General features: G+C 38.1%; 1 protein-coding gene across 2 annotated transcripts in view; it reads right to left on the bottom strand.

The window, feature by feature from the left end:
* The window catches only part of OCRL (OCRL inositol polyphosphate-5-phosphatase), a 50,068-nt gene that overhangs the window by 12,274 nt on the left and 25,352 nt on the right, over positions 1 to 12,442 (bottom strand). For both annotated transcript variants that reach the window (XM_049644263.1, XM_049644264.1), the window contains exons 13-17: positions 11,470 to 11,579; positions 9,725 to 9,860; positions 5,027 to 5,137; positions 4,204 to 4,369; positions 3,704 to 3,939 (exon numbers count right to left, since the gene is read on the bottom strand). In XM_049644263.1, the coding sequence (XP_049500220.1) occupies positions 3,704 to 3,939; positions 4,204 to 4,369; positions 5,027 to 5,137; positions 9,725 to 9,860; positions 11,470 to 11,579 (759 nt within the window). The remainder of the gene's footprint in view (positions 1 to 3,703; positions 3,940 to 4,203; positions 4,370 to 5,026; positions 5,138 to 9,724; positions 9,861 to 11,469; positions 11,580 to 12,442) is intronic.

Here is a 12,442-nt window from a genome sequence, read left to right as displayed (position 1 = left end):
AAGGATTAATTAAAATGAAATATAAAAAGGAGAAACACAAACCATACACCTAACAGGATAAGAAATGAGTGGTTGATCAGTAAGACGAAGTAAACACCTAGTGAAAAGATCACTGGGGACGAACTAATCACCAAACCATTATTCTTATTATTTCAACTTTGATATTGTTCTAATAAACATGTCCCCAAGCAAATATAGTCTGTCCATTCATCCTTCAACATTTTTTGTCTCCGTATCTACAAGAAAACCTTTAACCATATCTGGCAAGTTCAAACCTGGTCTGTCCATTAGCCCACTCTATAAGCAAGACCAAGCTGTTCCTCCAAATATGTCAATTTACAACCTCATACTACCCATAAAAGTCTTGTGATAGTTGTAGATGCCCTCTGCTCCAGCATAAACTCATCTGTTGACTTCAAGACTTTCTATTCCCTGCTCCCCAACCTACCCAACCAGCCTCACATACTCTTTTCTTTAATCTTCACTCTTCCCAGGGATATCTCTTTTTTTAAGTTTATTTATCTATTTTGAGAGAGAAAGAGAGAGAGAGAGAGCAAGCATACACATGCACAAATGCGGGAAGGGCAGAGAGAGAGAATCCCAAGCAGGCTTGTACTGTCAGCACAGAGCCTAACTCAGGGCTTGACCTCACCAACTGTGAGATCATGACCTAGGCTGAAATCAAGAGTTGGATGTTTACCTGATTGAGCCACCCAGGTGCCCCTTCCCAGGGAAATCTTATAATTTTTCATACGTGGTCTTTTTGCTTTCACCTTTTTTTTAAAGTAGGCTCAATGCCCTGCATGAAGCTCAACATGGGGCTTGAACTCATGACCCTGAGATCAAGACCTGAGCTGAGATCATGAGTTGGATGCTTAACTGACTGAGCCACCTAGGTGCCTCTGCTTTTACCTTCTAGCATTTACCCATGATGTCCCTTACACCTGGGAGACATGATCACCCAATATGTTAATACATATTTCTTGAATACTTGGACTTAACTCAAAATACTTCTATGATGAACCCCAAATCACTTTTCTAGTCAATTTTATTCTTATGTGCTGAACTTGTTTCTAGTTATGTTAATGTTACATGAATCAAATATGCATTAAAGCCAAAATAAGCTGGTTCTGAGATTGATTTTTATAGAAATTAGCTGGTTAATCAATAAGCTTTTATAACATATAAGGCTTGAGCAAACAGCACAGGAAAGGAATCTATTGTTAATACAAATTACAAGCTCCACAACTCTCATTACAAATGCCTTTCCAAAATATTGACTTACCAAATACACTGGCCATTAACCTGTAAAAGTAGCTAATGTTTAGAGTATCTCTAACCAAATTCCCTATTAACCTCGATTTATAATTTAGTCATATTCTATATATAAGTAAACTTTCATCACCACTAAATTTCAGGAACCCACATAAACTCCATAATACTTTGTTTTCAATGTGTAATGAATAAATATTGATGATTATATGCTAGTTAATAAACTAGAAAATTTTATCTTTATTCTGGAAAAGAATAAAGATAATTACAAACAAATTTTCCTCTGTCACTTGTGCTAATTCCAACTATTCTAGTAGTGGCAAATTCACTATCATTGAGAAGGGCAAGAAGAATGAAAAGGGTTTATGCCAGTATTTCATTCCACATTTGGTGGGAAGAGGGTATGGCACAAGAATCTTTCTGAAACAGTACAAGGAAACTCAACATAGGCACTGAACTCATTTCTGGTTTCACCAAAATTTTAGAGTAAATAATACAATAGAAGATAATGGGTATCATTATTAATAGCATCATCTGATAGGATGTGAAATATCATGTTGGTCTTGGAACAAATATGAACAAATACAAGAAAGCATTGCAGAAGGTCAAAATCAAATCAAAATACAGTGGGAAGATATTACAAATGGGATACAGATAATTTTAGACTTCAGCTCAGGTCATGATCTCATGTTTCGTGTGTTCAAGACCCGCATCGGGTTTTGCGCTGACAGCTCAGAGCCTGGAGACTACATTGGATTCTGTGTCTCTCTCGCTCTCTGCCCCTCCCCTGCTCATGCTCTCTCTCTCTCAAAAATAAATAAACATTTTTAAAAATTTTTCAAAAAAGAGAGGCAGAGTAAGGTGTTCACCAGTGAAGTGACATATCACTACTTAATTTCAGATGGTACAGCAAAAAAAAAAAACAAGAACAAAAAAACAAAAAACAAAAAAAAACCACGCCTATTTTATGTAAGGCATGTGGGGGTTCATTGTACTGTCCTTCCCAATTTTCTGTACATCTGCCACTTTCATAATTAAAAGTTGGGAGAAAGAAAACTGGGAAATGATATTTAGGATGGAAGGAAGGGGGCAGGGAAAAAAGGGGAAACTTCATTTAGAATATATCCTAAACAGTAAAATACGAAACTGGAAAGACAGAATATGGTGGTGAAAGGAAAAAAACAAGTATCATAAAAAAATAAGAGAATGTAAGGATGTAAATTTCTGAAGGAAATGGTTCTCTCTCAAACAGAGGTAATACACCCAGTTATGAGGGCTCTAGGGAAACAAGTATAATTCCAAGAAAGAATGCTGGGACTGGACTCAAGTGTTTTAATCTGCCATCTGAGTCATAGCTAAAACAATTCCATGGCAACAGAACAGATCACACAGGCCAGCAGTCTGCCCGCTGGTCTAGCCCTCCTTGCTAGATGATAACATCACTGCTCTGGCGAGGCTGAAGAACATCAACATGAATACTAATAGTAGTGATAAAGTATGGCTGCCACATCACCTCATTTTTCTCGGTAAAAGACCAAAAGCATGCTTTTACAGCCCAAAGAGGTCTGCACACAAATCCAGCAATATTTTTATTTAGAAGAAAAGTCCTTAACAGGATGAACTTGTTACTACATCAATTTACATTATGGAAGGTAGTAAGCATTTCCTATATAAGAACACTGCTATTATAGTTTGGTGTCAGGGAAGGGAAATCCTACTGCTTCCCTTTCTTGAGTCCCATTAAACATGCAGCAAACTTCAGTGTACATTATAATCATGTGGGGTGCTGATAAAATGCAGGTTCCTAAGCCCTGCACACCGAGACTGTCCTTCCATTGCCAGAGCTGAACGGAGGGAAGAATCTGTACTTGTTCAAGGACCCCCAGGGATTCTGAGGTTCATTTATAGGTCTGGGCTGCAACATGCAGCCAAGTTTGGGATTAGATACGATGATACAAGTAAGGAATTACCAAACTGGGAATGAGAAAGTCTGGGGGACAGATTCGTTACTAACTTATTCCACTTTGGGAAAGCTATTGTCTCATGCCTCAGTTTTCTCATGTGTTTAATGAGGATAATACTGCCCCCCCCAACTTACTGGACCTCACACACATGCTAATTTATACAAAAGTAACTTAAATTATGAAGAGCATAACAAATAAGCATTAGATCTTTAAGAAGGGAGTCTTTAATCTAATTCAGTGAACACAGTATTATATATTCCTGACAAGAGCCAATTACAGATTACTCTCTCTTTTTTGAGACTTAATCTAATGAAAGTAGTGCTAGAGTAAAGTGACATTCTTGTTCTTATCACTTGACAATTCCCCCAACCCCAGCAAAAGAGAAAGCCCAGAGACAACGAGGACATCACTTAAGTATTGTGAAAATTATATCTAGAGGAGGTTCTGTGTCTTAGGATGTTTCTTACCAAGTCTATGAGTTTGGTTACAGGAACTTCTCGGATTGGTCTTTTCATTCGGCACAAAGCCTCTAAGGATGTACCAAAGCAACTTGGGAGGTAATTTCCACTAATGGTCAAGAAGTAATCTTTGCCTCGATCCAGGTGAAGGACTAGAATATCTTCAATCTTATCTTCCCCTGAGTTCAGGATGGTCACAGAGTCTTTGCTGACATACACATCAAGGGAAATGTCCACGGTCTCATCTGAAATATAAGAAATGACACATGGTAACAGAAACTTATGGTGGAAAAGTGAAAGGAGATGAAAACCAACAGAAGAAGTGTCCTCTAAAAAGTCATCAGGTGATGAAGGAGAGACTAGACACACAAAAGAGATCTCCCCAATATAATGACAGTAAAGGTAAGAGACATGTGGTTAGAAAACATGAAGTTAAACAGAGGGAGGGGGTGGGAGCCAGGGGGAGAGGATGCATTGCAAGCAGAGACAATGGTAAAGGGACAACTCACTTGGCTCCAAGTAGCCCTCAAAAGGTTCAGCCCGAAGCCATGGTTTGCAGTACTGGCTGTCATTAAGTTTAGGGATGAAAGAAAAATGGCAGGGAACCTGTCCATTGTTGCTGATCTGGAACTTCTCCTTTTGTAGTTGCCGAAACTTCACATTCTCAAACACAAACTGGGGAATAACAGACAGACACAAACATGCATCACTAGTAGGGGAAGTCAGTCAGTTGGATTATTCCATAGGGAATATGAATAAAGAATAAGGTAATTATTATTGACCAGGTGTGCAACTATTGTCTGTACGCCTTCACTGACTGAGCTGGCTGTATGCCACGTCCTCTCATTTGTTATTCTACTCACACCAGAAGAGGAATTAGGCAGCTCCTGCTACTTCTCTGGACTACTCTGATTATTCCTGAGATCCTAAGAGGATAACCCAACCTTGGGTCAGGACATTCATCCCATGACCAAATCCTGGTCCCTGAGATATGAATTAACCAGCAGCTCTGAAATACTAAGTAAGAAAAGCTAACATCTGAGGGCTTACTTTGTGCTGGGCACCATTTTAAGAGCTTCACATGTATTAACTCATGTAATCCTCACAACCACCCCTTTAACCAGAAAAGGAAAGTGTGGCTCTGAGAGAGTTAGACACGCGCCTCTGGTCATACATCTACTAAATGACAGTGCTGGAATCAGCATGGAGGCAGTTTGACTTCAACACACATGGTTTTCACCACTTTGTTGTGTTGCCTTCTCTAACAAACATGCTTTCCCCTGCACTGACCATGATGGGCACTGCATGGGGAAGCCATGTATTTTTGCTCACCTCCCTCCTGCTGAGCTCCAAGGAAGGAAGGAAGTCATTTTCCATTCTGTCCATGATGCGTACAATATCTTCAAACACTTTCCGATACCTCCGTTCATCCACAACCTTCACCTGAAAGAAAGTAAACCCTCTTTTCAGTCTTACATGCTCCTAGCTCATCTTCCTTTGAGATTACCTAACAATTTAAAAGGCGTTGTTACAGCAATCATTTAAAATAAAATGTGGTGCAAAAACATCTTCAAACACTTTCTGAAATATCACTCCATCCACAACTTTTACCTCAAAGAAAACAGATCCTTATTTTAGTCTTGTGTGCTCTCAGCTTGAATCTCTAAGAGTCTAACAATTTTTTAAACATCACTAAAACAAATATAAATTAAACTAAGCATTTCAGCACTACACACTTTATGGTAAAGGTAAGGTTAATTGGTTAACTTCCTGGAAAAGGAAAAGGTTAAACTTCTGTGCTAAAAAGCTTGGCAGTAAAAAAAAAAAATAATAAATAAATAAATAAATAAATAAATAAAAAGCTTGGCAGTAATATTTGGGAAGAATATTTTCTTGCTCCATTGTTAAGTTATTTGGGGTTGGGGGAAATGTGACAATTATGGTAAAAATTATTTCCTGCATTGCACAAATTAAGTGTCAAAACATACCTACTACTGTTTCTAACAATGATCACAAAGCGCTGAAACAGCAGAAAAATGATTAAAGCATTTAATTCTATTAGCTGCTATGCGCAATGCCAAGAATCATAATGTCAGTGCGTTATATCATTATATAATGATAAAGATACATTACTAAACAGATCCTATGGTTATTTTAGAGAAGAGCCAATACAAAATGCCCTAGATCAGGGTAAAAAAAGCATGACAAACAAATCATCTTGACTAATCAAAAAATTTTCCCATCTGACACAGCACTTTCAGCTTCCTGAAATAGCTTTGGGTTTTTTTCACTATTAAACTTCATACAAATCAATGCCAAAAATGAACATAATTAACATAGCATTTTAACTTATTGAGGTTGCAGCTTCTTTTTAGAAAGAAAACTTCACGAATTCCATGTTGAGGGAAAAAAAAGGACTGATGCATGTAGCAGAGGTTGTAAATCAAATATGGAAAATAAAAGCATCAAAGCTGAGCCAAAGATCTCAACGACTGGGAAGGTTTTTACATGTCTAAACCATAACTCTTAGAGAACTGAGGCCCAAGCAATCGCTAGTGTCACCAGGGTCCATACTATAGTGTTAAGAGAAATTTTATATATTTTTAATATTTTTATAAAATTTTGCAACTTCTTATTTCATAAAGTATTTTATGTGTGTCATCTTTTCACAATAACCAGCCAGACTACCAAAGCAAGGATTATTCTTCTGATCCTTGAGAATATCAAGATACAAAAAGATCAGCTAAGTTGCTCACTGCCACAGTTGTATCCACAATTGTATCCAATTGTTGTATCTGGACCTCTAGTGTAAGATCCTTTCCAAAATACCAGGTACGCAACAGGATTAATTCAGGTAGGTCTTAAAAAATGCAGATGCCTTGGCCTACTGCATTTTTTAAAAAGATCTCTAGGCAATTTCTCTGTCCACCAAAGTCTGAGAACCAATGCAACAGATCCCATTACCAAGTACAGGGGTGAAAACCATATCTCAGCTAGCCCACAGCAAGTCTTCTGAAGTTAATTAACTGGCCATTGAGCACTTGGTCCCTTTATTAACAGTCATTGATGACAATGGTGGTAAAAATATAATGTGGTTTCTTAAAGCCTCTAATCATGCCCAAGCATGCCCAAGAGACCAAAATATGGGGTGGTTAACTCAATAAACTCAAAACTTTTCTCAGTGGGTTATCATGATCATACCCCTTAATGGCATATCAAGGATAATGAAGGGGAAAACCACCATAAGAATGTCACCACCTGATACACCCACTTTAGAAAAGGAAATTACCAACAAAATTAGGAATTAAGAATGAGTTAGATGATTGAGCTAGCTATTTACGTAGTAACATGGGTAGCTCTCCAAGACACACCACTGAATTTTTTTTTTAAAAAGCAAGCTGCAGACCAACAAATACGGTATGAGACCATTTATGATATATGTACCAATATACAAAACAATATTGTATATGGGTAAACACTGAAAAGCATATGCAAAAGTCTAGAAGTGTGTTGTTCAAGATTATAGCCAGTAGCCACATATGGATATTTAAATTTACATTACTGCAGGGGCGTCTGGGTTGCTCAGTTGGTTAAGTGGCTGCCTTTGGCTCAGGTCATGATCAGTTAGTGGGTCTGAGCCCTGCGTGGGGCTCTGTGCTGACACCTCACAGCCTGGAGCCTGCTTCTGGTTCTGTGTCTCCTTCTCTCTCTGCCCCTTTCCTGCTTGCACTCTGTCTCTCTCTCTCAAAAATAAACATTAAGTTTTTTTAAATTTATATTACTTCAAATTAAATAAAATTGAAAATTCAGCTCTCTCAGTCTCACTACCCACACTTCAAGTGATCAATAGCTACCTGAAGCTAGTAGCTTTTGTACTGGACAGGATAGATCTATAACATTTCCATCATCACAGAAAGACCTATTGGACTATACTGGTCTAGAAAGATATAAATTCATAATGGTAGTTGGCCTGGCTGGAAAGTGGGGGTTTGGGACAAAGGTGGGAGTAGAACAGGGATTGAAGAACTTCAGCCTTATCTGTAAATTTTGCTTAAAACGTTTTTTTTTTAATTTTAAAGAGAAAGCACTTTTGATTTCCTGCATAATTTAAGTAGTATTAAAAATTAGAAAGGTAGACATTTATTAAAGATACACAAAAATACACAGGTAGTATGGAGAATTTTTAACTATCCTGCTGGGAGCTCTGGATTAATATGTGTGGAATATTACAAATATTCCAAGGTTCTGAAAAGAAATACAAACAAAAAAGCCAAGCACAGCTGATTAAACCAAAAAGGTTAGTGTCTGGGGGAAAGACATCCTTTTAAAAATGAATTAAGAGAATTCAAATGAAGAAAACAGAGCAGCTCTCAAGTACAAAATAGAAATTAGGTGGGCTAGAAATAGTATCTAAAGGTTTATGTAGTCTGTAAGTTCTTTGTAACTATAGATGCATTGTGGGGTTAGTGGAAAGAACATCCATAGGCTTGGGAGTTAAACAGACAAGATTAAAATCTTAGCTCTCCTTCCAGTTGAATGCTGTTAAGGAAGTTATTTTAACTCATTAGTTCTCCATTTGCTCATCTGTTAAATGAGAAATATTTAACTCATAGTACTGTTGTGAGGAGTAAATGAGATATGTGTAAACTGCCCATCCCAGTCCCCAGCACACATAGCTACTATTTGAGAAAAACTATTATTTATTATTATTTTAAAATTTCAAAATGGATAAAAGTCAAGTCACAATTGCTTCAGATTATTCTAAGACCAAGAAGTAACTTTGTAAACAAAGGAAATACCCCCCAAATTCCCCTTTAAGACAGAAGGATAAGACATGTTGGGGATAATCTATCTCAGAAGCAAAAAGAATCAACATATACACAGAGGAAAGAAATCTACCCTATTATGCTCTTTGCATGTCTTAACTCATTAATCCCCATAAGTAGTACCACTGTTATCCCCATTTTATAGTGGAGGAAACTGAGGCATAGGGCTGTTACATAAATTTTCATGGTTACATGGTCAGGAAGTAGTTGAACAAGGATGCAAATCTAAGCAGTCTATAAAGTCCACCCTATCAAGCACTGAACTATATAGATTCTGACAGATTACATGACTGTAGGTCTGGGAAATCTACAAGAAATAATCTAAACGTACTAGCTGTCATGGGGTGTCTGGGTGGCTCAGTCAGTTGGGCATCTGACTTCGGCTCAGGTCATGATCTCACAGTCTGTGAGTTCAAGCCCTGCATCCAGCTCTGTGCTGACAATCCAGAGGCTGGAGCCTGCTTCGGATTCTGTGTCTTCCTCTCTCTCTGCCCCTCCCCTGCTCGTGCTCTGTCTCTCTCTTTCTCAAAAATAAATAAAGATTAAAAAAATTTTTTTAATGTACTAGCTGTAATAAATTAAATCAACAAGATCCCAAGATATAACCTACATATACACACAGCTAGAAAATACAATGTGAAAGCAAAAACTACTCACAACAGAGACAAAAAAAATTAACTGGCCATTAATCCAGCCTAGGATGCAACAGAGTTAAAGAAAAATTTAAAACATGTGCTCCTGAATAGGAAAGTTTCACTAATAGTACAGCTGACAATATGCCTTTAAGCTAATATACAGATTTGGTTGTATGCTGATCAGTCTATGCCTTTGTTCTTGCTGTTCCCAGCCCCTCCACCTGGAACCTCTCTCCTAGGCCTTTCCCTCCTTACTATCTATCTACTCATTCTTTAAAACCTAGCTTCTAACTCTTCTTTATGAATAACAACTTTAGGAGGCTAAGGTTACCACCCAGCCACTCTGCAGCATGAGAAACATCTGTGTCACTAAAAGGCCAAGCTCATTAAGAACCATATGGACAGCATTTAGGACGGTTGGGGGCACTAATTTCTCAAAGTTGCAAATAATTATTTGGTTATGGTAACATTTATGGCTCACTGAACTACTGATCTGTTTTGAGTCTAAATGATGCTCTAAGAATATATACTTAACCTACAAACAAATAAATGAACAAACAAGTGTTTACCCCAATATGGAAGAGGGCGCTAACAGGCTTGTGGTCACTGGTTTTTAGTTCCATATGACTCCGGTAATGAAGCTGATTAACATTTGTTCCTCTCCAAAGAATCCGGTCACACCAGGCTGGAACCCGACATTTCCCACTGCAAATAAAGAAAGGAATTATGAAGGGAACATACCACACAAGAATGTAATACCTACCACACTGGTTTAGACCAGGGTTAGGCCGTCTTGTTAAATGCTTCTCCTTCCCTAATGATCCCAACTATAATATTCCCTACTATACTGCAAACTCTGTAAAGGGTCTGTGTCTGCTTGTTTGCCACTGAATCTCCAACCCCTAGCACAGTGTCTTGTGCAAAGTAGGTGCTCAATGATTAGTTATGTAATGAATGAATAAACAGTGCTCCCCAAATTAGCATTACATCTTTAACAACATTGCCCCAGAGGAAAATATAATAGCATCTTCTTAAAATATCCTCAGAAGGTCAGGATTATACTCAGAATACTTTGCTCTATGACATTTTGCAATGACATTTCACAACAGATAGACAACTGGTAAGAATCTAAAAATCCAATGCTATATTCCTAGACTGGGCTTGATCTCTGGAAATAACTAGAGATTTCTCCTTTTCAACCTGGACTTTCATGACTAGCTTCTTCAAATAGAGATGAACTAACATCTAAGCATGCAAGTCTGAACATATAACAGCCCATAGAATACCAAGGGTAGGGAAAAAGCCTAGTCATCATTCAATTAAAATAAGTAACACCTTGTACACCTAAGCCACAAGGTGACACACATAAGTTCTTATCAGTAGCTCTTCAACTGACTCTCAAGTCAGGTGAGTGGAAGAAACAAAGTGAGGTGTACAAGATCTTTGAGTGTCACTTTTCACTTGCTGACCAGCTCGCTCAGAGCACAGGAATGCAGACCCCTCTCCACCCCATCCTAGTGCTCTCTGAGTCTAAAGAAGTTTAATATGCCCAGAGATTTTCCTTCTCTTTCAATCTTCTGGGTTCAGCCAGCTAGTACGCCATAGGGAACAAAGAGACAGTAGGTAGAAGGCAAATAGCAGGAACATACTGACAGAGGTACTTAACTGGGAGTTATCAGGAAATCAAAGGGCCCCCTGGGCAATGGTTCTCAGCATTCTCTGGCAGTTGCAGAGGTCAGGCCCAGGCATCAGTATTTTTTAAATGTTTTATTTACTTTTGAGAGAGAGCATGTGAGCAGGGGAGGGGCAGAGGGGGCAGGGAACAGAAGATCTGAAGCCAACTCTGCACTGACAGCAGTGAGCTTGCAGGCATCAGTATTTTTAAAAGTCTCCCAATAGATTCTAATGTGTGATCAGGACTGAGAACCATTGTGCTGGAAGAGCCTTTTGTGACTCAATTTCTGGTGTTCACAGTTGAAGAGTTGAGAAACAATTTGGATAAAACAATGAGAACAGGACAATAGATAACGAAATGGGAGGGGGTCAAGAAGGTAAAAATCTCAGCAAGTCTGTTGAGATGATAGAAATAAGGCACTGCAGACAGCCCATAAAATTTCAACAAAAGTAATACTTTAAGATAAATTCACCTGTGAGTACACATGCATTAAAAACTCTTCTGTAACAGCACTGAACCATTAGGTCTTTATATCTGCATCTGGCATGACCTAAAAATTCCTAGCCGTTCACCAATCTGTAGGGACAGAAATAATACCAGGCCTGAACCTATTCTGTGACAAGGTTCTTGTCACTTTACCTGGAATCCCATCGGTCTGTTTTAGAGTCATACTTATAAGTGGGGATAAACTTGATTTCTCCTTCAGTGAAGTCAGCAAAAGCTTTTTTCTGTGTGCGCTGAATATTTAGCTAGAGATAGAAAAAAGCATCACATAAGCAGGGTAACACCATCTTAATACAGGTGATTATCAGGTTGATCAACGATTTCTAACTATCAAGTTTCATTGCCTTTGCAACTGTCAGAGTGCATAAATAAAATTTCTGTACCTTATGAATTAAATCTTGCCATTCCCATGACATCTAAACTCACCCACAGATAGAATGCTCATTATGTGCAAATCACTAATTTTTTATTGCTAATAGTGGTTGGGTGGGGCACCTGGGTCGCTCAGTTAAGTGTCTGACTTCGGCTCAGGTCATGATCTTGTCATTGGGGAGTTCCAGCCCTGCATCAGGCTCTGTGCTAACAGCTCAGAGCCTGGAGCCTGCTTCAGATTCTGTGTCTCCCCCTCTCTCTAACCCTCCCATGCTCATGCTCTGTCTCTGTCTCTCAATAATAAATAAATGTTAAAAAAAATTTTTTTAATTTTAAAAATAGTGGTTGAGTAAAATGGAAAAATGAAATAAGAATAATCTTTCTCTTAAGTTGGACAGGAATCATCTAGCGCAATTTTAATTTTTTAAAAAAGCACACAATTGTTGAACGGATAATTCCAAAAGCCAAATTCAGTGAATAGTTATGGATCGTTTTGAAAGTTATCCTCACTCAAATACTCTACCAGAATTACATAAGACTCAGAATTTATTCTAACTGTACCCCCTTTGGAAACATGACAGAGGAAGAAATGCAAAGACATTAGCCAGTCAACCTCAATATGAAGAAAGAGCCCAAAAAGACTCACTATATATATATAAAAAAAATTCTACTGCAAAACTCCTACATTTTTACTATGTCTAAAGGTCAAAAAGGCTTTCATAAGGATTTAAAGACA

This window comes from Panthera uncia, chromosome X (assembly GCF_023721935.1).
Source record: "Panthera uncia isolate 11264 chromosome X, Puncia_PCG_1.0, whole genome shotgun sequence".
NCBI lineage: Eukaryota > Metazoa > Chordata > Mammalia > Carnivora > Felidae > Panthera > Panthera uncia.
The sequence above is the reverse complement of the archived record's forward strand: the minus strand, read 5'-3'. Positions and strand labels throughout refer to the sequence as shown.